The sequence below is a fragment of the Poecilia reticulata genome, chromosome 9 (assembly GCF_904066995.2).
Source record: "Poecilia reticulata chromosome 9, P_reticulata-male-v2, whole genome shotgun sequence".
In the NCBI taxonomy this organism is placed as follows: domain Eukaryota; kingdom Metazoa; phylum Chordata; class Actinopteri; order Cyprinodontiformes; family Poeciliidae; genus Poecilia; species Poecilia reticulata.
In genome coordinates, this window is record NC_088838.1 from 27735150 (window position 1) to 27760715 (window position 25566).

At 36.0% G+C, this 25566-nt stretch overlaps 2 protein-coding genes across 5 annotated transcripts; both read right to left on the bottom strand.

Moving 5' to 3' along the window:
- Nucleotides 1-3616: 3616 nt before the first annotated feature.
- LOC103469938 (selenocysteine insertion sequence-binding protein 2) lies at nucleotides 3617-16178 on the bottom strand. 4 transcript variants are annotated; one of them, XM_008418021.3, is made up of 18 exons: nucleotides 15796-16173; nucleotides 15329-15438; nucleotides 15122-15245; nucleotides 14959-15028; nucleotides 13755-13966; nucleotides 13585-13651; nucleotides 13410-13504; nucleotides 12029-12172; nucleotides 11883-11954; nucleotides 11698-11799; nucleotides 11472-11604; nucleotides 11229-11395; nucleotides 10268-10394; nucleotides 10019-10196; nucleotides 9035-9255; nucleotides 7093-7247; nucleotides 5832-6024; nucleotides 3617-3948 (listed from the first exon to the last, which is right to left on the bottom strand). In XM_008418021.3, the coding sequence occupies exons 1-18, from the start codon at nucleotides 15802-15804 to the stop codon at nucleotides 3836-3838; spliced, it is 2292 nt and encodes a 763-aa protein (XP_008416243.2). In that variant the 5' UTR covers nucleotides 15805-16173; the 3' UTR covers nucleotides 3617-3835. The 4 variants fall into 4 exon arrangements, with proteins under 4 accessions (XP_008416243.2, XP_008416242.2, XP_008416241.2 ...); XM_008418020.3 differs by having other exon boundaries at nucleotides 13410-13501; nucleotides 13755-13972; nucleotides 15796-16171; XM_008418019.3 differs by having other exon boundaries at nucleotides 13755-13972; nucleotides 15796-16171.
- Nucleotides 16179-17159: 981 nt separating this feature from the next.
- LOC103469939 (solute carrier family 75 member 1) lies at nucleotides 17160-24930 on the bottom strand. Its single transcript, XM_081610832.1, has 12 exons — nucleotides 24719-24930; nucleotides 24377-24473; nucleotides 24187-24290; nucleotides 23923-24081; nucleotides 22992-23183; nucleotides 20111-20213; nucleotides 19908-20019; nucleotides 19188-19296; nucleotides 19012-19102; nucleotides 18111-18158; nucleotides 17935-18024; nucleotides 17160-17755 (listed from the first exon to the last, which is right to left on the bottom strand). The coding sequence occupies exons 1-12, from the start codon at nucleotides 24860-24862 to the stop codon at nucleotides 17652-17654; spliced, it is 1353 nt and encodes a 450-aa protein (XP_081466958.1). The 5' UTR covers nucleotides 24863-24930; the 3' UTR covers nucleotides 17160-17651.
- Nucleotides 24931-25566: the final 636 nt, after the last annotated feature.

A 25566-nucleotide genomic window follows, 5' to 3' on the forward strand; every position in this document is an offset into this window, starting at 1 on the left:
CGAAAACTTAATAAAATTACGAGAAAATTTGTTTTGACAAAGAAGCTTTTATGACCAGTTCAGACCACCAGTTTTCTCGAGTTCCCATAAAATTACCCTGATATTACAACTTTATTCTATGGAGTGAAAATAGTCTCAAAATATCTGTGCGTGTGTAAAAAGATTTGTGTGTGCGTAAAAGGATTTGTGATTGTGTAAAAATATCTGTGCGTGTGTAATACTGGATTTGTAAACCTTAAAAATAAAATAAATCTTCTCCTACGGCGCCTATACATGTTAAAAAAGTACACACAAATCACCTGGTACACACACACAAAACTGCATTTACACACAGATCCGGTTACGAGTGCACAAGTATTTTTGAGACTAATTTCACGCTTCGGGGAAGCTCCCAGATTTGTGTGTAGATGATGCGTTTACATGCTAGTAAAAGCTGGGACATCTGAGTTTTGCTCTGAGTCTAGTGTTTTTATCCTCTGACGTTTCTCACTGTGCTTGTGCCGAAGTGGCAAATACGTTAGTTCGGTGGAAAACGGTAGCTCCCAGCACTTGCTTATAATATCCTAAAATTATTTATTGACATATTGTGCATTTTTGAGCGGTACAGGAGACTAAGCGGTCTGAAAAACGACCACTGGGTGGCGGAATGGTGATCTACTTATTGTAGTTTAAGTAGAGGAATAACAGCTGACTGTTGAGAGAGGAAAGAAATTAAAGTGCAGAACCGTTAGGCAGAAACAAGCGCAGTGCGCTGGGCAATAAATGCGCATAAATGCTCCACCGTTACGCTCCAATTAATCACACATGAGATGATAAAGGCCAAATATACAATATATAATTACACTGCTTACGTTAATGGTGTTTTAAAAACAAAACCAGTAAAAACTTAACCTAGTTAATATGTCAGATTCCCTCCTCAGCCTCGTCTTGATAAGAACAGAGAGCAGTCCGCTGGTTTCTGTCCAGACTGTGATCAAGCGCAGCTGACGCCTGGTGCGCAGACAGTTTCAACTTTACGCACAGAGAACATCGTGGAGCTCATTATTAATCATACTAAGAACAATATCTGTCAGAGAATCACCTCTGATCTGGTCGTTTTAACAGACCAGAGGCTTTGGAGCGTCCAGCAGCTGATCCGCTTCTGCGGGGTTTTTCTCCCGCTGAGGGAAGTCAGTGCGGGATCAGGAAACGATCAGCGTTCTGTCGTCTTCTAATCACGTCATTTCGTGAAATGTTACCTGATTTCAAAAACGTTCTCGCAGAGAAATAATAAATGTTTCGTTTGATGACTACAAATTGGAAATAAAATTATTTTTTTCTTTGACGGACAACGAAAAAACTAGCGCAACCTCTGCTCCAAAACTACGAACATTGTCGGCCCCTCTTCGTTTTTTTCTCTTTTTTGCGGAGGATCAATAAATAACTTATTGGTGTTTTACAACCACCAGGTATGAAGTGCTTTTGCCTTTGAGTTGCACCACAGCGCAGCAACTGAAACACCCATGAGAAGAATATCAGCTTGTTTTTATGAGTATAAAGGAGGCTGGTATCGCGCCGGATCTAAATCTATTTATTTATGTCATCACATGGACTTATATAAAGTTTTATACATTTTCTTTTCATATATTTGTTATTGGTTTTCTTCTTTAGATATTAGATTGACTTAGAATGATTCCAAATAATGTACAGGAATAACTTGGTGCTGTTACATGTCAATCATCATGGGGGGGGCGGGGGGCACTAGGAGGACCAATCAAATGACAATTTATGGAGTCAAGTCTCTCTTAAGGGTATCATAATTGTCAAAATATTGCATAATGCAACTTTGCAATACTTTCTATGTGCGACATAAGACGACGATCAGCTGGCAATGTTATTTAAACTTTAATTTAAACAAAAATTACCTGTATTCATTTGAAAACACAAAAATATGAAATTTTACAGAATGTAGTCGGTACATCACCCTAAGTAAATCTTAAAATAGATTTGTGAACATATAAAAAATATCTAACATTTTGGAAAATTATACAATCATAATTTATTGGGACCCCTAAAAAACATCTTGTAAATAATTATATCTTTAGTTTAAGTAGTATAATCTTTCGCTGAAAAGAATAATTAAAAATCCAACCTACACTTTAGTTATTGGGGAAAATATCCAACATTAAAAAATTTTTAATTTTTAGTTAAATCATCTTAACAACTTTAACAAAAACAAGTGCAACTGAAACATTTTCCTCATTTTAAATTGATTTGAGTTTTGTAACTTTCATTTAATAATCAAAGACTTCCTGTTTACCTGAGGTACAAATGACATGAAGCAGAGGTACATATCTTTTACTAACCTGTCAAAATAGGAAACACAAGCGAACATATGTGATCCAGAAATGTGCTACCCGCCCTACAGTAGCCAATTTGAAAACAACTGAAACTGTGATGAACAATAGTCCTGAATGCATCTCAAAGATGTAGGTACATCTGGAGTAATGGACGCCATTTTCTAATCAAAACAACTATCAACAAAGCTATTCTTTAGGCCAAAGAGTTGTTTGGAACAAGAAGTGAGACAAACAATCCAGTTGGAAAGAACGATAAATGGAAAAGCAACTCATGCCCATTGTTAGGGACGGTAGAGAAATGGTGATGCTGTGGGCCTCTTTCTCTTCTTAATGCCCTGGCAACTCTGACAAAGCAGGGGATTTTAATCAAAAATAAGGCGGCCTCAAACATTAGACCGCAAAAAGATGATCGTCACAAAGCGAAAGTGCTAGTTTTTAAAGTAACTGCACTGAAAAAAACTGTTGATCCAACTTAAAAAAAATTATTCATTTGTTACAAGTAAATTTATCTAAGTAAATATCTTAGGTTGTTATGTTAAACGGAAATAAAATAAGTTTGGCAAACTTTATTCGATTATGTATAACAAATTAACTTTTTTTTTTAAGTTGGAGCTCCGTTTTTTTTCTTTTTTCCCCAGTGTGTGAATTTAACCCTAAAGTTTCTTGCTGCTGCTTCTAACTTCTGATTTAAATGTCAAAACTGTGTGAGAACATGTGCTTATGTTACAGAGCAGTTCTATCAAAACGTGAAGCGTTTACAGTCTAAAGCTGTGACAAATCAGCACACAGAAAAACAACCTTTATGAGGAAAATGAGAATAAAACTCAAAATCAGTTTCTTCTTTCATTCCAGTATGAAAATATGCCATATTTACATTCTTCTTTTCTTATTACATTTTTAAATCTGCTGGTCTTCATCACATCTGGTTTTATCCTATGTCCTTCCTTCCAATAAAACAGTTTTAGTCACTTGTAATTAATAAACATGTTTTTTACTAATTAACCCTTTACTGACCTTTAAAAAGCAGCTACATTTATATTTCATACATGAATGAAAAATCTGCAGAATGCCCTAAAACTGCTTATTAATGTTTTATAAAGTGTTTCTGCTTAATTAATAACTAGTTTAATAACTATGTTTTGTCATTTCTGATTTAAGTGGTACTCATTTCAATCCTTAAAATATTTCCAAAGATCGAATATAGCTATTAAGTCAAAAACAATGGCTCCAAAATATAGAGTTATATGCTCAATACAAGAAAAGAAACATCCCACATATTCAGCAGGAAGGGTCACAGTCAACATGGTTGAGTTTATATTTTGAGGCTTCTTATCTGGGTCTTTTCCTGAAGGAATTCAAGGAATTCGTAATTTACAGGAAATAGAATTAAATGAAACCTAAAAGAAAAGAAATCAAACCAAAAGTGTTTTTGTGGGTGTAGCAACCCAAATAAATTTTTTTGTCTTGTTTCGTAGCTGGAGAAAGATTTGCTGCAGTCAACTCTCCTCTTCTTCTGCGTTTTCTGTGCATTCGCTGTCCAGAAGCTGCTCCACGTGGCTCAGCAAAGCGTGGCTGCTTTCTTCCTCCAGAATCTGCTCCCAGAATTTCACTGAGAAGGAAGAGAGGAAATCAATCACCACAGGTGAATTTCTCTATCGGTCTTAAATAGTATTACAGTATCGAGTAATCATTTCCAGGTTAATTTACTAAAAAAACAAAACCAGAGTAAGAGTAGCACTACAAGTAAAAGGTCACTTTCCAATAAATTACTCGAGTAAAAAAAGTATTTGGTGAAAAGGCTACTCAAGTACTAGCATTTAATTTAATATTTTAAAATTATGTCAATAGACAAAATGTGAAGATATGTGCAAATTCTGGCATTTTAAAGACTAAATTAAATACTACAAATAAATAATACACACAAGCAAGATAAACACATTTTCAAACTTTTTCTCTAACATTAAAAACTTTACTTAAAATTAATACTTACAGTAAGTAATGTGTGTAGGGTAATGTACTTCTAGTGATGATATGTATTATTACCGTATTTTGCGGCCTATAGAGCGCATCTCACTATAAGCTGCACCTACAAAGTAAAAAAAAAAAAAACTGGAAACGTACATCCCTTGTTTTTCGCGGGGTTTGTGTTCTGAAAATAACCCGCAATAAGTGAAATCTGCGAAGTAGTTACCTTTACTCTTTACAATTTTTATACAGCATAATTAAATACTCTACATTGAAACCAAAGAACAAAACCTATTTTCAGGTCAGCGGATGTGCGTGTGCATCAATCGGGCCTTAATGTGATCCGGAGTCGTGTCATTAAAGCGTCTCCTCCAACCTGCCCCGCGAGATTCACAGCTGTACCTACGGCAGAGCGATGGATCTCATCAAGCGAGTCTCCGGTCGGGTTTTGGCCAGTTTTTTCCAGCAGGCATTCAAAGTTTCAGTTTTCACCTCCTGAATGGCCAATCTGTTTTACTTATATTTGCACACAGGTAGAGAAGGAGCTTGGAGACTGTTTAGCCAATCAGGACGCAGAACACAATGCACTGAGACAAAAACTGCACAAAAAAATCTGCGAATTAGCGAGACCGTGAAAGGTGAACCGCGTTATAGAGAGGGTTCACTGTATAAGCCGCACCAGGCTACAGGCCGCTGGTATCTCTGCCGCTCTCGTTTTTCCACAAGGATGCAGCAGTTCTTAATAGCAGATTTATTAAGGACGCAGCCCTGCGTCTCCAACGCCAAACCATGGATTCGTTAACGCCGAGTGTACGTGAGGCGGCTATCGATCTGTACTGCCAGATCTTTAGCCTTCAAATTAAAAGCTGCATCATATAAACTTCTTCGTGTGGTTTCCATGATGAGGGGGTATAAGTTTGAAAACTCCGTCGTGCCTGCTGCTAGCATGTGCTTGTTCTAAATAAAAATTAGCACTTTCTTCTTTGATTTCCAATTTTGACTTCCAATGATTCACTTCCTGCTAAAGAGCCCCCTGGTGGTTGAAGAAAAATCCGCCGAAAAGCCGCGCCGAGCTGCATGGTTCAAAGTTTAGGAAAAAGTAGCGGTTTATAGTCCAAAAAATACGGTAATCTCCAAACGCCCAACAGGCTTAGCAGATAGAAAAAACAAAAACAGAACAACAAAGCTGGTGTATGAACAAGAGGTCTCACTCTACCATAAACTGTAAGTGTGAGTCTATGTTTCAAATATTTTCTGTTTGAAATGTTTCTTCTTTCTTCATTGAAGTTATTTGTGCTGGATACAGTATCCATAAATTTTACTCAAGTAAGAGTAGCGATTGCTCATAGTAATATTACTAAAGTAAAAGTAAAAAGTACAATGCAGTAAAACTACTCCTAAAAGTACATATTTTCCAAAAGGTTATTCAAGTAAATGTAGTTACATCTCTGGTTTTATCTTATTGATCAGTTAATGAAAAAGATGGCTTCCCTCTCATTGTGCTGTGAATAAAACGCTGTGACTTACAGTAATGTGGTTTCTCGGACCATTTGCTGTTGGGTCCGGGCTCGGACTCCTCAGCCAGACTGTTAATCTGCAGTGGCTCTGTGTTTCCATGCTGCTGTGTTTCGGGCTGGTCGCTGTGCTCCGAGCTCGACAGCATCACCTCGTAGGCTCTCTGGGCCTCAGATGACAACTCAATCATCTTGTGATAGAAATCCTGTAGGCATCAAAGAAAATTTTCACATTTTAAAATGTTAGTTAACCTTTACAGCTACTAGATGTTCAGCATTTTACTGTAAAAATCTTACAGATGTGGATATAAGCATAAAAAAGGCGACGATACGTGAAGGGTAAAACTCGCTACATTTACCTCGTTATGTGCGCGAGGTGAAGGAGCGTTACACGCGCCGAAGTGTATGGAAAAACAATCATCGGCGCGCCGCCCCCTCCAGACGGGGTTTTGGCGCCCCCTCTGGTGCTGCGCCCCTATGCGTTGCATACCCTGCATACCCACTTTTTGCACCACTGAGCGGGTGTCACCAGGCTGGGGATCGAGCCTGCGGCCACTGGCATGAGACCTAGGGCCTCAATGCATGGGTTGTGCTTTGCCCCTGGGCCACCACAGAACCCCCACATTACATGTTTTTAACTATATGGTCATCCTTCTTACACAACTTTAAAGTAGTAATATGCAGCAAAATGAGATGCTGGTTAGCGTTAGCTTCCACTAATATTTTTAATGTGTTTAGCGGTTTAGCATTAACTCCTGCTAAGTTTTCAATAGTTTAGTGGTTTAGCATTAGCTTCTGCTAATTTTTATATATGTTTAGTGGTTTAGTGTTAGCTAAGCTAAGATTCTTGTTTAGCAGGCTACTGGTTAGAGAATCTACATTTGTGGTTAGCTGTGGCTATAACTACTTCTGATTTTAGTGCAAACATGCAGCTCTAGAAAAATTACGAGTCCACTGCACTGAACCCCATTGAAAACCTCATGGTTGTTCCACCAAATACTGATTTCTGAACACTTTCTGATTTTTGTGGTGGCCATCTTGAAAAATCAAAACGCTATCAGTACATATGATTTCTATTCATCCAATCATCTATGATTTGACACCTAAGCTATTCATCTGTGATAAAAATCAGTCTTCCTTGAAGACCATCTTGCATTTTTCATTTGTTTTTTTTTCACAAGGGTAAGCGCCTGGGAACTTCTGCACCAAGTTAGGTTCTAGAGTCCACATGTGGAAGATTTTGCTGCCCTATATCTGAGAATGATAACCCTGACCTGCGCTCCATCGTAGTTGAAGATGCCCACAAGGCTGACGGGCACAGCCTTGTTGACACAGTGGCCCAGAGCTTTCCTGGAAAGTGCAAACACGAACGGTACGCCCTGTTCACGACACATGTTGATGATCGTGTGCAGAACCTCGTCCAGGCCACCTGTGGAGGGAATATTTTCTATCAACATGCAGCTTTTCCCGGTCCAGTTTCAGCAGCCGCACGCCTGTATGGACCTCCCCACCACTGATGTTGTAATTGTACACATTTGCGACGCAGAGTCTTTTATTTCCATCCGAGATGAAAAACAAAGTTTTTCTTGGATTTGTTTCAGGATCGAAATGTGTTTCCTCATCAGAATGAAAATGTCACAAAATACTTTCGAGTTTCTGTTTTTGGTGTTCTAAAATAGCTATTTAAAAACATTTAAAAAGGAAATCTGAAAGTGTTTATATGCAGCTCTCTCCACATTAATATGCATTATTTTAGTTATTCTTTAAAATGTAAAATGCAGGAGAACATGCTATTAAATAATGGTGGAATACCAATAAAATAAAAAAAATACACACAAAAAAAATCCCAAGAATAAAGTCATAGTCAAAGTTGAAACAATCCAAGAATAAAGTCATAATAATACAAGAATAAAATTTCATTCTTGTATTATTTCAACTTTATTCATGTCTCTACTGTTATGACTGTATTCTTGTAATTAAATTTTTTTAATTTTCTTATTGTGGCCCTTATACTCGTCGTAATTAAATATAGATGATCATTCAGAAAATCTGTGAAAAAAAAAAAGATTAATAAGATAAACAACTACAGTCAGAGCAACAATTAAAAATGTGACCATCGTCTTGGAGGAGAACCCATATTTATCTCTCCAGTTTGCACATTAAGAGGTAAAACCTCCTACACTCACTGCAGCAGTCATAACAACCATTAGATCTATCTAACGCTGTTTGGAAAATCTGTTTTGTCCTACCATCACTAATGTAAACATTTTCTGGGACTTTCCCTGGAAAGATGAGACTCGGACTAAACCCATGACAACAAACAACCCACATGGGTTTGGCATAAAATAAAAATATAATATAAGAAAAAGGTGCTTGTTGCATGGTGAAAGATCTGTGATGCTGTGGACTTGTTTTTTTCTTTTAAAGGCCCTGGGAGCTGTGTTAGAGTTCATGACATGATAAACCAGAGAATGTTAGGTTACTTTCACACAGCAGGTAAATGCAACGCAGTCTGAACGGCCCAATCCTCATCTGATAAAAAAAATATAATTAAAAATCCAATCTGTGCCACTTCAGTATGAAGCCTCACTATTACTAGCATGAGCAACTAGCCTGTCACATAAAAAAACATTTCATTGTTACAATAAATGATAATATTGTTGTTTTGATACGATTTTAAAGTAATATAAAAACAATGGCATAATAATGCAAGTTTTCTCTCTCTTCAAAGGCTAATCAACTTTTATTTTGTAAAAACAACTTAATGCTGGAACTAAAAGATATTTTAATTATCCAAAATAAAACACAACTAAGAAATAATAAAAAGAATAGAACTAAAAACCACACACATCCGTAAACATAAATAAAATGGAAAAATTGATTATGACCTCCCTGTAAGCACATTAATCATCAGAATGGAAATTATTGAGCTAATTTTAATTTATCATGAGATTAATTTTATTATACAATAATTAATTTGTTTTGTTTATTTAATTTGGATACTTAAAATGTCTTACAATTTCAGTGTTAAATGATTATTATAATTTAAAGTTTACTGATCTGTGAGAATGTGTTTTGTCTCAACACAGCAATATTATTGTTTATCGCAATAACTTCAGGGACAATTTATTGTCCAGCTAAATTTGTCGTCGCGACACGATTAATAATTTCCCAGACGTTTTCCTAAATAACCTACAGACGGGCACTTTTGAATACCTTTGGACTGGATGCGTTCGCAGTTGGGCGAGATGATGACACACTTGACCTTCTTCAGTTTGAGGTGTTTCAGAACCTCTCGAAGGCCCATCACGATCCGCCGCTTCATGCGGGCCTTCATGGGATCCTTCTGGTACAGCCGGTCCTGGAACCGGACCAGCTCCTTCAGCAGCGACGTCACACACTCATCCAGGTCTTTCCTCAGCATCTGGCTGCAGTAGCTGCCATGCAAACAACAGGAAATTATTACGCAGAAGTCTCTGGATATTAGCAAAGTGTGGATTGATGCTTAAATATCAATACTTCCAATACCAGACCTATTGTGCTTTAAAATCGATTCTCTCTAAGTATCAATACTTTCATTATTTCAGTCACTTGAGATAATGGATCTTAACAAGAGCTCATTAAAAAGTAGCTAAATCATTGAGATCTTTCCTAAATAACAGAATCTTTTCAAAGGCAGGAGACGTTCTGCGCAAAAACAAAACAGACTGAAGGGAAAACAGTAAATATGGTTTTCCTTAACAAAAACATGAATGGGAAAGTTTCAAAGACCTGCCTTTGTTGCAGGTTCATTAACATGTTTTCAAAGTAATGTGTTTTTGTAATGTCTTTTAGGATGCAAGCTTTCATTTTAGAGTAGTTCTTAATAATTAAACAAGCATTTATTTCAGTAGGGTTATTACTTCACTCATGTTTTTATTTTCCGACACCATTTTAACATGTTTTGTATGATTGTCTGCCGTTGTTAAAATAGCCTGGCAACAATAAAAAAGGCCGTCACCCTAATGTACTTCAGACTTCAAAATAAATCAGTTAAAGTGATGTCTTGTGTTCTTATGCAGCAAAGAATTGAATTACTCCACTTGTTTTAGATTTACCAGACACATAATATGTTTTCGCAACAAGTATTGGCATCGGACAGGAACCCGGTGGCATCAGACCTTACTAGTCAATACGAAGGGAACAACGTCGCCTCCTTACTCTCTAAACTTCCTGCTGTGAATTTTGGGAACGTTGTTCTGTTGGGGCTCAGATGACGGGACTTCCTGTTGCACATCATCGTTTTTGTCGTTGTCCTCATCTGCTTCCTCCATGTTGGCGTTTGTACCGTTTAAATTCAGCTGTTCGTCGAATCCTTGTGTAAGACTCTGAATGTCTTCTGAAAGAGGCAAACAGAATAAATTCAGTCGTTCTGAACTCTTTCTATAGTGAGAACATGTTCGCACTGACCTGTGTCATTTGAGTCATGCTGCTCTTCTGCAGCATCATTAGTGAGTTCAGAGCCATTTTCAGGCAGCAGTCCTCTTTCCTCTAGCAGGCGTCTCTGTTTTTTCTCTTCTCTTTCTTTCAAAATGACCTGAATATGTAGCAGAATAAAGACTTAAAGAAAAAAATCACATCATATTTTAGAACTAAAAAGCTAAAAATGCTCAAAAGTATGAAACAAATCAAACAGCCTTTTCTTAGTTTTGCTTTTCTGAACTCCTTAAGTGGCATAACTTTTAGCTTTAGTTCAAAGTACTTAAAAAAAAAAATCTGTCAAGCATGTTTTGCTCTCCATTTATTAATCGGTTAATAAAAAAAAACAAACAAAAAAAACAGATTAGCCCTCAATGTACTGATATTAAGTCAAGCAGGAAGATCTGAGCTTTTCACATGTTGATGTTACAAGTATTTTAAGCTGCAGATTCATCCTTTGGTACCAATGATCAAGCGTTCACTCAAGAAATTATATGTTATTGCGTTTTAGGTAATAGATTTATAAAAAAAATTGAATTGAATTAATTGTTCATTTGCATATTTTAATGCATTTCTGCAGATATGCTAATATTTTTTATCACGTTTAATTGACAGAATAATCAATGACTAAAATAATTGTTAGCTGCAGCTCTAAGATCTTTGCTTTATGAACTTAAACTCAGACTTTCTACCAACACTTTGGCCAAACGTTTTGCACCAATAGCTGAATTTGCCGTTCCACATGTAGCATCATCACTCTTTATCATCAACACTCATTAGCGTTCTGCTCTTTCTTTTCACATTGAAGCATTTAAATACATATAACAGTCAGGATCTTCTAAACAGTGTTGAAAATGAGAAGTTGTAAAAATGATGATATATGAGCTTCAATATAACAATGCAGCTACTATAATGAGCAGCAGTGAGTGTATGGCAGATGGTGTCCACTTGCCTTCTTCAGAGGAGTGGGTTTCTTGGCTTTAGGCACTTCTCTTTGCTTTCCTTTCTTAACTAAAGGGCTGGTCGAGTCCAACGGATTGTGTGCGATTTTATCCTGCTGCCATGGCGGCTTCTTTAGAGCCGACGATTGCTTCTGGACGACAGGCAGTCCTCCACCAACTACAAAGAAGCAGGCGTCACTTAATTACGCCCTTAAACGCGGTTTTTGAAGAAATAAAAACCGACATTAGCTGACCAGAGAGAATGATCGGCTTGGTGTCCTGCTTTGATTTTTGAGTTTGTTGCTTCTTTTCCAGGACGGCCAGCATGTTTCCGATGTCCAGCTGGACCGGGGCTTTGCTCTTTTTCCCCGATACTTTCTCTGCTTTCTACAAATCAGGCAATGAAGGTCAGGGCTACGTCACTGAGACAAAACCAGACTGTTCTGAAAGGGTCAGTTTCAACAAATGATTAACACAAACCTGTCCTTTTTTAGCCATTTCAGGCAGTTGAGTTTTTCCTACTGGTGACTTTTCCTTGTTCAGGTCAGCAGACTGGTACTGTCCTCCTTCTCTTTGGTTTTCCTTGACATCAAACCACAACATAAGACTTTTATTTATGATATTTTATCTTATGTTGATGCATTTAAAACACTGACGATATCTACCTCATTGCATAGCTTTGTTTTGCTGTTTAACCCAGTTAAACCCAGCACCAAGTCAGGGAATTCTTCTTCATCCTAGGAAAAAAATATAAATTCAGTTAAATGTCCAAATCTTTATTCACCCAGAGGAAGCAAAAATCTAATTTTACCTCAAGTTTTGGAGGCTTGTGATGAATTAGTGGACTCCCCGACTCGGCTTCTGCATCCTCAGCGTTGCTTTTGGATTTCTTTTTCCTCTTTCGCTTTTTCTTTCCTGGGCCGCCCTCTTCTTGTGGGGTAGAGAGGCAGTTTGTCTGGTAATATAAACAAGTGAACGTTAGAAAAATAAAACAGTTTAAAAAGAGATGGTTTTTTTTTTTCAAAAACAAGCAAATAAACCAAAACAAAAAACAGGCTAATAGTTTAGGAAAGAAGCCCAAAAAGAATAAAGCCAGAATATTCATGTTAGTAAATGCAAACACAGGTGAAATATATGCAAACATGTATGCAAACTTTGATTTCACAAGGTGCAAGTAATTTTCTTTAAACCAGTTTAACTGCCTATTTTTTCAGCTTTCTTAGCTTTCGGGTTCTGTAGATATCAGGGATGCACAGATCTACTTTTGTCACTCCCAATACCAACAGATAAGAGGTTTAGTATCGGTCAATACCGATCCAAAACAGAAAAACAGTCCTGAAAACTTCTCTTTTTTAATAAAACATAAATGTACTGAATAACAAGTTCATTTGATAACTCTGCACCACTACAGCACATTTAAATACACTAACAGCTTCACAAGTTTGGTCAAACATGAAGAAATAAACTGCAACAAACTTTCTTTAAATGGTTCAGAAAGTGCAATTAGTAATTCTAAATATAATATGAAATAAATAAAGCATGACTTCGCTCAGACCAGAGTACAGAATTAGACTGAATAGATCTGCATTTATGGATTGGGTACATTGTCACCGATACCAGATCTAGATTTTTATTTTATTATCAGAACCGATACAGATATTTACTGCAGCGTTTCTCAATATTAGAGGGGATAATCTTTTTTAAATTGTTGCCCAAATGTAAATTATTGAGCTCATTATAATTAATTATGCAGGTAATACATTTATTGCTTATTGCAATAGGCTTAGAGTCAAAATGAAGTTTAATCACGGCGGTGGCATCATGCTGGGGGCCTGTTTCGCTGCTGGTCCATTGCAGAGAGTGAATGAAAGACTGAAGAAAGAGAACTGCCTCCAAAATCTTTATTTCACTTCATATCAATGACTCTATAGACGAATAAAGTTGCTAAGTTTTCAAAAACAATCCAAACTGGTGAGCCTCCCAGTCGCTTCTTTATACTCAGAACCATCAGAGAGTTTTGTTGCTGATCCAGCCCAGAAAACCAAGGCGAGGTTCTGGCTGATCAGCTTCCAGCCCAACTCGACTCTCGGTGATTTCGTTTAAATTTCTTCCTTACGCCTCACGAGGAAAAGAGAAGAATAAAGACTGAAACCCTTTTTATTAAGAATTAAACCAGAAAAAACAGACTGCACCTGTGTGTCGCTGCGGTGAATTGTCTCGTCTGTAACAGGTTTCTTTGGGGGCTGAGAGGCAATATTTGCCCAGGATGTTATTGCCGGCTGAGCTGCTAGGAAAGAAAGAAAAACAGTTGATTCACAAGTTAGAAAAGACTGATGCTGTGGTTGAGGAGATGATTTCTGCCTTTACCTGGTGGGTTAACAGGGGCGGTATTCTGCAAGGGCTCAAGTTCTGCTGGAGAGCCATTTCTTCCAGCCTGCCAATAATAATAATAATAATAATAAAAAAACAGCTCAGTGTTTCTACACAATATTTCTACACGATCTAATCTGATTTTTCTTTTAAATACAGAAACCAACCTTCTGGGTAGTCGTCTGAGTTTGTGGGTTTGTGCATTGAGGGCTTGGACCCCAGCAGACTTTCTGTGCTCCAGCATGAGAAGCTGATTTCTGCAAACCGCCAGCTAACTCTGGAAAATCAGCCATCTTCACTTCAAACGGGACAAAATCTGCCAGTGCTGGTGCTGATTTCCTTCCAGACGCTGGGGCTGACTTGACATGTCTAAAACCTGCTGATGCTCCAAAGGGACAGACAACAGCACAATAAATAATCTACTAAATAAAGCTTTATAATTATTCATATGCATAAATAATATATATGAGACATATGTTAAATAACTAAATGCGCAACTCAATTAAAAATCTGAATTCAATTTATATTAACATCATGCATAAATACTGAAGTATTTAAATATTTCATAGACTTATGTTGCTGCACATGGAGAATTTTATACCATCTCTATCTCCTTGAATGTCTTTGGGTCGGATCAAGACAAAAAACTATCGGTCTGTAGTTAAACTGCAGATTAATTATTATTATTCAATGTTAAATGACAAAAACTAAGTATTAAAAGAAGGTTTTTTCATATAATAAGTGTAATAAAACCTTCGTTGTTTTAAACGAAGGTTTTCTAGACCATCTAATTCGCAAACCCAGCGTCTTAGTTGGATCTTCTGCTAAAAAACAGCAAAATTAGAATTAAAGATTCCCGTCACACACACACACGAGCACATACACACACAATAATAATCATCAGGGTCTTTTTGGTGAATCAGCCTGAAAGCCTTAATTATTTCATGATGGACTGTGACAATGGAAACGTTAACTTGATAAATACTGAAATAGTTTAACAAAATTAATGAAAATTTTTGTTAATAATTAAATTATTTGTATTCTTCTGGCTGTTCATCGCAGCGAGTCATCCTCTTCTGTCTAATTATATGTATTCATTCAATTTAAAATTCAAAAATAAGTTATTGTAGATGGTGATGGAAAGATCTCCTGTAGAGGTCTGTATCTAAGCGAACTTGAAGAAGCCTCTGACTGAAGGCGCTCTTAATTATTGATTAATTTAACTATATACCAATAAATGTTTATTCAAATGATGTAAGCATTATATTTTTATATGGGATATCATATATATAAATAGCTTTTGAAGGCATAATTTGGTTATTTCTGAAAATCTACATGCGAGTCACTCGAGTTTTGATGGATGATGCTTACCTTTTTGTCGTGCATCCGCTGAGTTTTTGCCCACATTTCTGCCCTGAGAGTCATTGCTGCTTTTTGATGTCTGCAAACACACCAACAAAATGATTGAAATCTATTACATAAATTAAGCGAAAGTAACTTAGCGTGACTTTAATAAGTGAAATAAAAAGAAAACCTTTGAATGTGGATCCCAGAGGAGCTTGTTTTTGTCCCTCACAGGACGTCTGCTGCTGTAGCCATGACTTCTTGAAACATCTCCCCCTTTTCCTGCTTGGTTTTGGCTCAGATCTGTCCAGTTTCTTAAAAAAACACACAGACACAGAGAAAGATATGGTCAGGGGTCGAGTTGCCGATTCCTTGGGCTTAGCCATGATCTCCATACCTGGCTGAAGTTTGGTTGGACACATAAGGATTTGGTAAGACCAGAGGAACTGAAGCTGTGTGAGGATCAGAAGCATCTCTGCTTCTTCTCTTCTGATGTTTTTCAAAATTCTGGGGAGAACAATTACTAGGTGTCAGTTTGCTCTCCTGGAAAAAGTAAAGTGATGTCAACAAAAATCTTTGGTAAACATGCAACATAATTATCTAAATACACTGCAAAAAAAAACGCATTATAAGGAACACTTCAGTTCTGCTTTGACATATAGAAGCTTTAAGAAGTGTTAAAAACACAACATTTGTGCTTCAGACAAAATTACGTCTTCGGAAACAAAATATTATCTTTCACTTCATCAGCTGTCCCCATTTAAGCACTTTTTAGAAACAACTGTAACTGTAGCAGGACATATTCACGAGTTAGCTTCAGTGCTAGCTAAATAGGCAGTTATAATCCAATTTGGTGTTCTTTACCTTCTCCATCTTCAGGCTTTTTTAAGATTTAGTCACATATTCGTATTTTCACATGCGGTTCCAAGTGTTGTCAAAGTCCACCCTACGATTATGCCATGTGTTTGTTAATCATGAACAACCTGTTAGATAGCTTAGCATAAAAAAACAGCAGCTAGCTGAGTGATGTGTCAGTTACGGTCGAACCGACTCAATCCGCTAGCTCTTCTAATTGAACGATCTTAATTCATTTGCACTCAAATTCCATATCAACATTCACACATACAACTTAGATTTCAAAACTGTGATCACATTTAAAGGCTAGAGGTACAGCTTTATGAATAAATGTTTAAGAACTGAAGGGATCGGTTCTTGTTGGTGAGTTGAGCCAAATAATGCAGTTCTCAGATCAGGGTCGGAAGTCCCATCAACTGAGTGAAGGCGACGTTCACAGAGGAACAAACGGCGTAATAGCGACATCTTGTGGGATTAGAGAGCAAATTAAATAATTCAGTCAAAAGTTGGGTTGACTTCCTGAAAGTAACGAAAGATATTTCTGACAAATAGCAAATCTGGCGTACACTGATAATATACAAAATCTACCAAGTGAGTTTTCTTAGCTTATTAATAGGAAAATTCGCCTTAAATTCAGTCTTTTCTAGTTGCTTTAGCAAGAACTTTGTCGATATTGTCTTTTTTAGGCATACCTTGAATATGAGGTTTAGTGGTGTTGTCATGAAATATACTCAGAATTCTTACTGTAGGAGCTATTTCCCCATTTTCAGTTAAATATTAGAATTTAAATGGTTTAGTTTATTCTTGTTTATTTTCTAGTTGATTTATCATTTGAATTTTTGTTTGTTATTTAGAATAAGTTCTTTGATTAGGAATTCATTTAATTTCAGGTTGGGATGTGGGTATTTCACGGTATAAATAGGTGGGTCTCTTAGGTAGCTTATGCACGTGGGATGTCATAAGTTTTTTTTTTACCAGCCTATGGAATCAAGTCTCATTGTCTCATCAGTCTCACTAGTCATCAGTCAAAGTACAGGTACAGGAATCAAAGCAGAAGCCTGTAACCTTTTTGCCTGAACTGTGAAATAAAACCAAAGAACTATATTTTGACCTTTTTGATCCTTTGTGCTGCGTAAACCAGAATCCACGGTGCATCAGGTGATTATTTGAGTTGGATTCACTTTTGTTTTGGTCACCTTTGAGTTTTGAGTTTTTTGATTTTTGAATTTAAGTTTTGGGACAAATGGTCACTACACTTACTTTTTATTTAAAATGTAATTCAAAAATGTAAAAAAAAATTGTTGAAAACAGAAGTGAAGTAAAACAATCATATTTACTATCTACTTAACGCTGGTTATCAATAAAAAAATTAATTTGATGACATTATTACTGTAGTTTTATTGACACCTTTAGGATATTATTCCATTACGACCAATGGATGATGCGTTTCTTTTTCAAACATTCATAAAATAAACCATTAACACATTCAATGACCGTAAAAATACATCGCTGATTTATAAAATACTGCATCTATAGGATAAAATACTCTTATAAAAGGATACCCAAACTCCACTAACAATGTAATTTCTAATCATCAAAACATGTGTTCAATAAAAAGGAGATGTCTTAATGTGCAAATATACAGAATTATTTTCTAACACATTATTCTGTACCTACTTCTCTATTTTGGCATACGTTTGGTCTTTTTGTTTCATATGTTTATCTTTGGCACAATGCACCAAAAGTAATCCTCACATCACTACTGAGTAAAAAAAAAATGGAAACACAGTGCTTGTTCTCCCAAAAAATGTAAACATTATAACATTCATGTAAGGCAGCTGGAGAAGGAGCTTGATCTCTGCAGGTCACTCCTCCTTTGACCTCTGGGCTTTGCTCAGAAGAAAAAGTGGAATCACAAATGAGGCCGACGTGATGAGAAAGCAGGTCTGTGCTCCTGCAATCCAATAAACTGAAATAAAATACAGAAAAAACTGGATAAACATAAGATGTAAATACAAAAACAGCAAAAATAGAGGCGTCTCAAAGTAATTCCAGATTTGTAGGAGACAGGGATAATTTATATGAAGCTAAATTCAAATGCTAAAAAGCTAAAAGGGCCATTATTTTTCTATTCTTTAGCTTCCTTACCAGAGGATGACACCACTGGCCCAAACGCTCTTGCCAACGCACCCAAACTACGCAGGATCCCCATCACAGTACCTTTCTGATTAGCTGAACCTGATCAAACATCCGACAAAGGACAATCAGCAACATTGATCTCAAAATTATAATATTTAATAAAAAAATTAATAAAGGAGACTCACCGTGGTCAGCAACAAGGGTAGAGAGGCAGGGAACTACAATTGCTGCAGCTGCAACAATCAAAATATGAACAAAAAAGTGTAAATTAAATGAAGATAGAGAAAATAATTTCCATTTGCTTCCAAGTGGAAATCCTTTTTGAGTGATCAAACTTTAAAAGTGACACTGAGGGAAGCTTAATTTCCAGGGATCAATTCTTGGACCTACTCTTTTTAACTTAAAATTTACCTTTGAGTTAAAATTTAAACTGCTGATCTTTAATGACATAATCCTTAGCTTCTTGGAAATGTCTGTCTTCAACAAAGAAAATTATACAAACAAGTTCTATAAGAAGAAATGTTTTATTTATTTTATCAAGAAACCTTTTGAAATCCTATCAAATTTACCAGTAAACAGTTAATCTGAATAAAACATTGAATTTATTTACTGTAGTTAAAATCAATCACACTCACAATCTCACTGCAGAGTTTTCTGGTCCAACTAATTTGGTTTAAATTTTAACCCTTTAGTTCATGGTTACGTATCAATAATTTACACGGAAAAAAAAATGACCACTTCAATCTTCTTCTGACTTCTGGTAAAGAATCAATAGCGCCCTCTATGGTCAGACGTGGCAACTACACCTTTCAATGCCGCTATTCTTAATTTGTTTTAAGAAAATCATGTTAGAAAATTTATTGTTCGATTAACTTTTCGTCAGATGTGCATAAAAGGTTTACAGGCAGCCACTAATCATCTCCTATTATTTATATTAAGAATAAAAATGAAAAGTTGCTATGATTTTAGTTGATCCTAAAATTATATCACGGCCTTCATTACAAGCAGCAATAATTTAACAAAATTTTGTTCAATCATTACTGCTTTATTAAAAATATTATCAGATAAAACGCAAACATTACTCACCAAAAGAGTACAATGCCAAGCCGATATAGAGCATTGCAATATTCCACGATAACCCAATGAGAATGAATGCAGGGATCAGCATCATTATTGCCTGAAAGGATTAAGATTGATTTCAGTATTACATTTCTCTGCCTGTTCAGTATAATATTCAGCATGCAGATAGATTATATCGTTACCATGTAAACAGCACGTATGTGTTGCCCAGGTTTGATTCTTCGAGCGTAACCCCCCTGGATTAAAGCCATGATGACACCAATGAAGAAGAACATCTTTCCCTGCTGCATGCTATTTACAGAAGACAATAAAAGCATTTATGTTTCTCCTTGGATTTTCTGCCTGTTTCACCAACTCAGATTTAAGACTTTATAAAATTGTTATGAATGGAATTTAAGACCTACTTATCAAAATAAATGTACACTTCATCCAGCCAACTTGCAATAAATTTCCATTTGTCCTTGATAGACGCGGAAAAGCTAACTAGTTAACAATGCTATGCTAGCATTGAAGATGTCTGCGTGGGGCTCAAGATTTTGCCTGACAGAAAAGCCCCGCCAAAAAATACAAAAATACATCACGCGATTTTACGGAGGAGGATTAAGGTAACTAAAAAGAGTTCTAATTATGTCGAAATCGAAATAAATGACCAAACATTCTTAAGTTAGGTGAATGTAAATTATGTGAGAATTTAAAAATAATCATATAACTATGTTTTTCTAGTAGGATTTGTAAACCTGCAAGTTATCCACACTGAAAGCCTGTCCCAAATGTATTAGGCAGATTTGAGTTTTAGACTACATTTGCCTTACTTATTTAGTTTAAACAATTCTGATTCTGAGAAAAGAGTGAAAACACTGAGATTAAAGTGAGAAATTTTATTCTTCTCCCATCAACCCTACCTTGTAAACTTGAAGCGCTGGTGAGTCAGAAAACTCAGGGTGAACTCTAGGCCGGAGAACAGGAAGAGGTAGCAGAAATAAACCAAACCCAACACTTGGAGCTTCTGCATTCCTGTAAGAAACACAACAACACTTCCTGTCAGCAGGCCATAGTAAATTTTTGGTCTAGTTAAAGGGTACAATGATGTAGAACCAGCACTCACTTTCTTTAGAAGGTGGTTCCTTTGTCTTGGTGACAGCAGTGAAATGGAACAAGGAAACTGGACTGAGAAGGTCCAGTGAGTCTCCACCATGAGAAGATGAACCCTGAAATGACAATAACTTTACATTTCTGAAAAAAACATTAAATACATTGGAAATACAGTAAAAGATGGAAATGAACCAATAATTTTAACTTTTTAAAATAAGAATATCTACTTCTTTTTTTTTTTTTGCTTAAAACTACTGTATGTATAATTTGTAGCCAAGGACGCATCTGCAGTTAAATAAATACTTCTAACATCAACATGAGAAAAGCTCAGCTCTTGACTCAGAATGAATAGAGTGTAGGTCAAATCTGGTGATTATTTTTTGGATTAACTGATTAACAATTGGATAGCAAAAGGTTCTTACACTGCAAAAACACAAGTATTTTTGGGCTAGTTTGTAGTGCAAATATGTTAGTACACTTGAAATAAGACAAAAACTATCTTACAAGTAACTTTTAAGCAAGATATAAGAGCTTGTCTTAAGTTAATAATTCCTTTATATTATTTCACTATTATAAGACATTTACTCATGTGATAAGTGAAACAATCTGCCAATGGAACTAGTACTTTTTCATCAAAATTAAGGGATTACTGATTTAAAACAAGCTCATATATCTTGCTGAAAAGTTACTTGTAAGTCATTTATGACTTATTTAAAGTTTACCAACATATTTTCACTAGAAACTAGACCAAAAATACTTGGTAAGATTTGTGTATTTGCAATGTAATAGAACAAGGTGTAGTTAAATCTACGCGACTTGTGGAGTTGGTAGAAAATATCTATAAATGAAAAATGAAAATGAAAAAATTATTGTTCTTTGTTCTGATTCCAGTATTCCAGTGTGTTCTTTCAAAAATGGGCATTTTTTGAATCCAGTCAACAAATCGATAACTAAATCAGCGGATGATTATGTCAATAACTGATTAATTGCATTAATTGTTTCAGCTGTACTCAATGTGTTGTGAACAGAAGTGAAGGTTGGAAGTGTAGGTTCCTCTTTACTGTAGCAGAGCCTCCACTTCATTGCTCCATACAGCATGTAGTCACCATTTCTCACACTCTCTCACTACAAGCTAATCAGACTCTGTTACATTGTTGCTCAGTCCTGGCTCACCATAAATCCAACTCCACATGGAGCCTCAACACATTGAGGTGTCATAATCTAGCTTTATTAACATCACATAATCTTGAAAAAGCTTTTCCATGAAAAATTAAGTGACCTTTTGCCCTAAATCCTCTACATTCGTGGTTTGCAACCTGCAGCTCCAGAGCCACAAATGGCTTTGAGCATCTTTCACAATGGCTCTCAACGACTTTACTGAAAATCATGAACTAAAGTTTTAAAACATAAATATAAAAACAAATGCTGGTTTTTACAGTTTCGAATCACGTTCATGGAATAAATGCATTGAATTACTACATTAGAATGACACTAGAAGGTGTCAGTAAGACTTTTTAGACCTTTTTTGTCTTCATTAGGTTGGTGACTGACTGGTGACTGCATACTATTTAGTTAAAAACTAAATATTGAACTATGACATTTTAAATGAATAACATTTAGGTTTTATATTATGACAAACATTTTTAATTTATTCCAGTTATATCATATCTACTTATGTATGATTTTTTTCATAAAAATCTAATTAAGTTTCTGCTGTTTGACTGTGTAACTTTACAGTCAGCGCCCCATAAAAGAAAATGGATAATTTAAAAAATATATTTTTTGGTAATATTTGTATGTTTTTCTAACTTTAAAACCTAATAAAAAAAACTAAATAAATTGTGGTTCTATAAAAAAAATTCAATTCAATTCAAATAATACACAAAAACATTATCATTTAAAATTACAAACTTCTCATAGTAGATATTTATCAAAAATTATAAGCCGAGTCGTAGAATTTGCAGCTCTGATGTCTTTTTGTAGCTCAAATGAAGGCAAAATGACTCTTTGGATTGTAAATGTTGTGGATGCAGCAGATCTACAGATACAGAGGTTGGTGAAATCTGAACCAGTTGGCCTGAACAGAACAAAGATCTTCTGGGACACCTAAAGCATCAAGTGTCCACCCGATGACACTGTCAGTGCTGGAACAAAATGCTCTGTAAACCCGCCGCTGTTTTTGTTTGCGTTCAACGTAGAACGCTGAAATAAGTTCTTGACTCCCTGCAGAAACGTCCTGAAACAGTGTCATCACCGTGACAACTCAGGAAGTTACTGCTGTAAGGCAACAAATGGAAACCGACTAACTAAAATTTGGAATTTAAAAAAGCAATTGATTGGATGAAAAGTTCAAAATAATGAATCGGTATTTCCTGAGGCAAAATTCACATTTTGCACTTTTTTTGTACTTTTGTACTTTAACTTTGTACTTTTTGTACTTCCATTTATGTTTCTATTGCCTCTAAAAATAATAAATAAATAAATAACCCTGTCATTTTCTGACAATAAGTTAATGATTGTTTTGTGTCTGGAAAATGAGCCATTTGAAGAACTTCTTTCCACGGAACTACACTGTTACCTAGCAACCCCAGTGGAGTCCAGCCCATCACCTAGCAACCCAAGTGGAATTCTGGCAATAGCTGTACAATTTGGGGAGCATGGCCAGCAGCAACTTATTTGGATTTAAAGGGACAGAGGCCCTAAAACAACTCATTCTGAAAAGAGTTCAAGATAGGGAGAACTGACCAGACTAAAATCTCATTATCTAAAAATGATTGTGAAAAAAAATGTAATGACCATGTTCTGTATAGCCCATAAACAAATTCTAATCATTCAAAGGAAGCATAAAAGACCACCTTTAAGAAACATCACATTTATTTATATTTTAAACTCACCTTAACAACCTTAGGAAGCGTCTCTGGCAACATCATCCAAATAAAGAAAATATCAACAACACTGAAGGTCAAGGCGAGCAGCGCTGGAGTTTCGTAGAAAACATTTCCTGTTGTTTTGGAGCTGACAGCAAAGTAAGCACCCATGAGAGGTCCAACGGTGAAGCCCAAGGAAAAGGCAACACCAATCATTGCCTGGTCAAAAAAAATTATTAGAATTGAAAAAAAATGGACTTGCAACTGCATGAATGAAAAAACTGTTAGTATGAGAAATGTACAAATGTTAAGAAGAATTACTTCAACACCACAGAAGTCTGTGCTCAGCATTAAAGTTATCATGGTTAACTAAAACTAACAAAATAGCAAAAATGAGAAAACATTTTTATTCACTGAAATAAATTAAAACGGTAATTAATGGGGGACACAAACTATAACTAATCGCAACTCTATTGTGGGTTTATAAAACTAACTAAAACATACGGAAATTATAAATGTAATATCCTTTGTTTTTGCGTTTATTAATCTATTTATTAGCCTTTCAAACTTATGTGAAATAGATTTTTCCCCCCAGATTTTTATTATTTCAGCTGTCAGCAAATTATGGTACTTCATAATTTGACAGTAAAAGTTGGCATAATTCACAACAGGCAATAAATGACTGCATTTTTTGAAAATTATATCTTCTGTTGCGTATTCATTACCCAATCAATGTATAACATAATCACAATAGAATACTTTGACCTTTTTGAATTCTGCACCTAAAAATTAACCAAAGTATAAAAAAAACACAACTAGTAAGACTAATAAAAACTAAACAATATTTAACTAATATTAACTAGAAAATACACACTAAAAACTAATGAAAACAAACAAAAGGTTACAACAAAATAAAACTAAACTATAATGAAAAACCCCAAACTTTGACCCTGCTCACCATTCCTCTGTTCCGTGCTTTTGGACACGGCAGGTCCGCCACGATGGCAGTGCAGAGGCTGACGTTTCCCTTACAAATGCCCCCAATTACCCGAAACAACAGGAACATGGCGAAGCTCCGGGAAACCGCCCAGACCGCGTAGGAGGCTGCCAGCCCTACCTGACAAACAAAGCACCCAATTAGCCCCAAACTGGTGGAATACGACTCACTGGATTTTATAATGGAAAACAAGAAACATTTGAGGTGTTATAGTGTCCTTCTTACTGTGGTGAGAATGAGGAGAGGTCGTCTGCCATGACGGTCAGACAGAGCGCCTGTTACAGGCGACGACAGGAACTGTAGCAAAGAAAACAGCGACCCAATCAGACCTGAAAGACAAGATAAGGAGTATTAAACATGAGATAATTCCTTTTTTTCTTTTTCTTTATGGAATAAAGGGATTGGAATGACTTGCCTCCAAACAGAACAGAGTTGTATTTCTTTTCCATAGGAATCCCAACAGCCTTCCTAAACCAGTCCACCACACTCTGCAGAGACTGATATGTGACATCCTGGCCCAGAAAAAAAACCACAAAAACATCACAGAGAGGCCACTTCAGGGTGAGTCAGCACACAGGCCTCCCAAACTAATCAAATTATGTGCTGGTTATGGCTTTTATGGATCAAATTCTTCACATAAAACACCTTCTGTTCACAGCAGGACAGAAGTCTGAACACGTCCAAATTCCTGCACTTTTAAACTGAAGCCAAATGATTTTATTCTGCTGTCTTTAAACTGTTTTGAAATCCTACTGACCCCCGCTTGAGCATAATGATCCAAAATGGAAGGCAGCAGCGGCAGAATCAGCGTGAATCCCAGCAGATCCAACAGCAGGATGATAAACACGATGCCGATGACCTTCGACGAGAAGGAGCTTCCATCTCCAGCTGCCTCATTCATAGCTGACGTTCCTGATTAGATTATTTCCTCTATTCCTATGAAAGAGTATAGTAAATGTTGACATATCAGCAGATCCAAACGTCTTGAAGCTCCAATTGCAGGAAACAGAGGGTCAAAAAGGTTACGATTCCAGGAAGAATAGAAATCATGCCACACTTTAGTTTTTGCTAAAAATAAAAAATAGGTAACCTTATTTTTTTTACTTAGTAAAAAAACAAACAATAAAAGAAAACATGTTGAAGTTTGTGGTTGGAAAACAGCAAAATGTGAGTTTTTTGAGTATGAATATTTTTGTAAAGCAATTTGATTTATTTAAAATGAAAATTGAAAAATAAATAACTTAAGTGTCATGACGGTAAAAGAAAAAAGCTGGACCACAAGAACAAACTATCACTTTGAGAATTGGTAAAGGCATCAAAGTAGTTGTAGGATTATAAAATATAATAGTATTAAAATACTATTTCTTAATCTATTATCTGGTTGGAGACAAAAATAACTTTTTGTAAAGCTTATATGGATGCTACTAAGAAGCATTTCTAATAGTAATGTAATTAAAAAGCTATAGCATATTTAAGGAAATACTTGCAAATGTAAAAATGGCGATGCGTTTAAGAGCCAGAAGAAATGTTAAGTGAACTATGTCTGTAAATCATCACTCAGTATTCGCAGTCTTCCAGTAAGTTATCAGGAAAGAGACAGGAAAA

Coding starts and splice junctions, on each gene's coding strand:
- LOC103469939 (XM_081610832.1), bottom strand. CDS start 24,862: ATGAATGAGGCAGCTGGAGATGGAAGCTCCTTCTCGTCGAAGGTCATC. Junction 24,082..24,186: donor CTCTCCTCATTCTCACCACA/GTAAGAAGGACA, acceptor TTTGTTTGTCAG/GTAGGGCTGGCAGCCTCCTA. Junction 23,184..23,922: donor AAGCACGGAACAGAGGAATG/GTGAGCAGGGTC, acceptor TTTTTTGACCAG/GCAATGATTGGTGTTGCCTT.
- LOC103469938 (XM_008418019.3), bottom strand. Junction 13,505..13,584: donor CGCCCCTGTTAACCCACCAG/GTAAAGGCAGAA, acceptor TTTCTTTCCTAG/CAGCTCAGCCGGCAATAACA. Junction 10,197..10,267: donor GCATGACTCAAATGACACAG/GTCAGTGCGAAC, acceptor TGCCTCTTTCAG/AAGACATTCAGAGTCTTACA.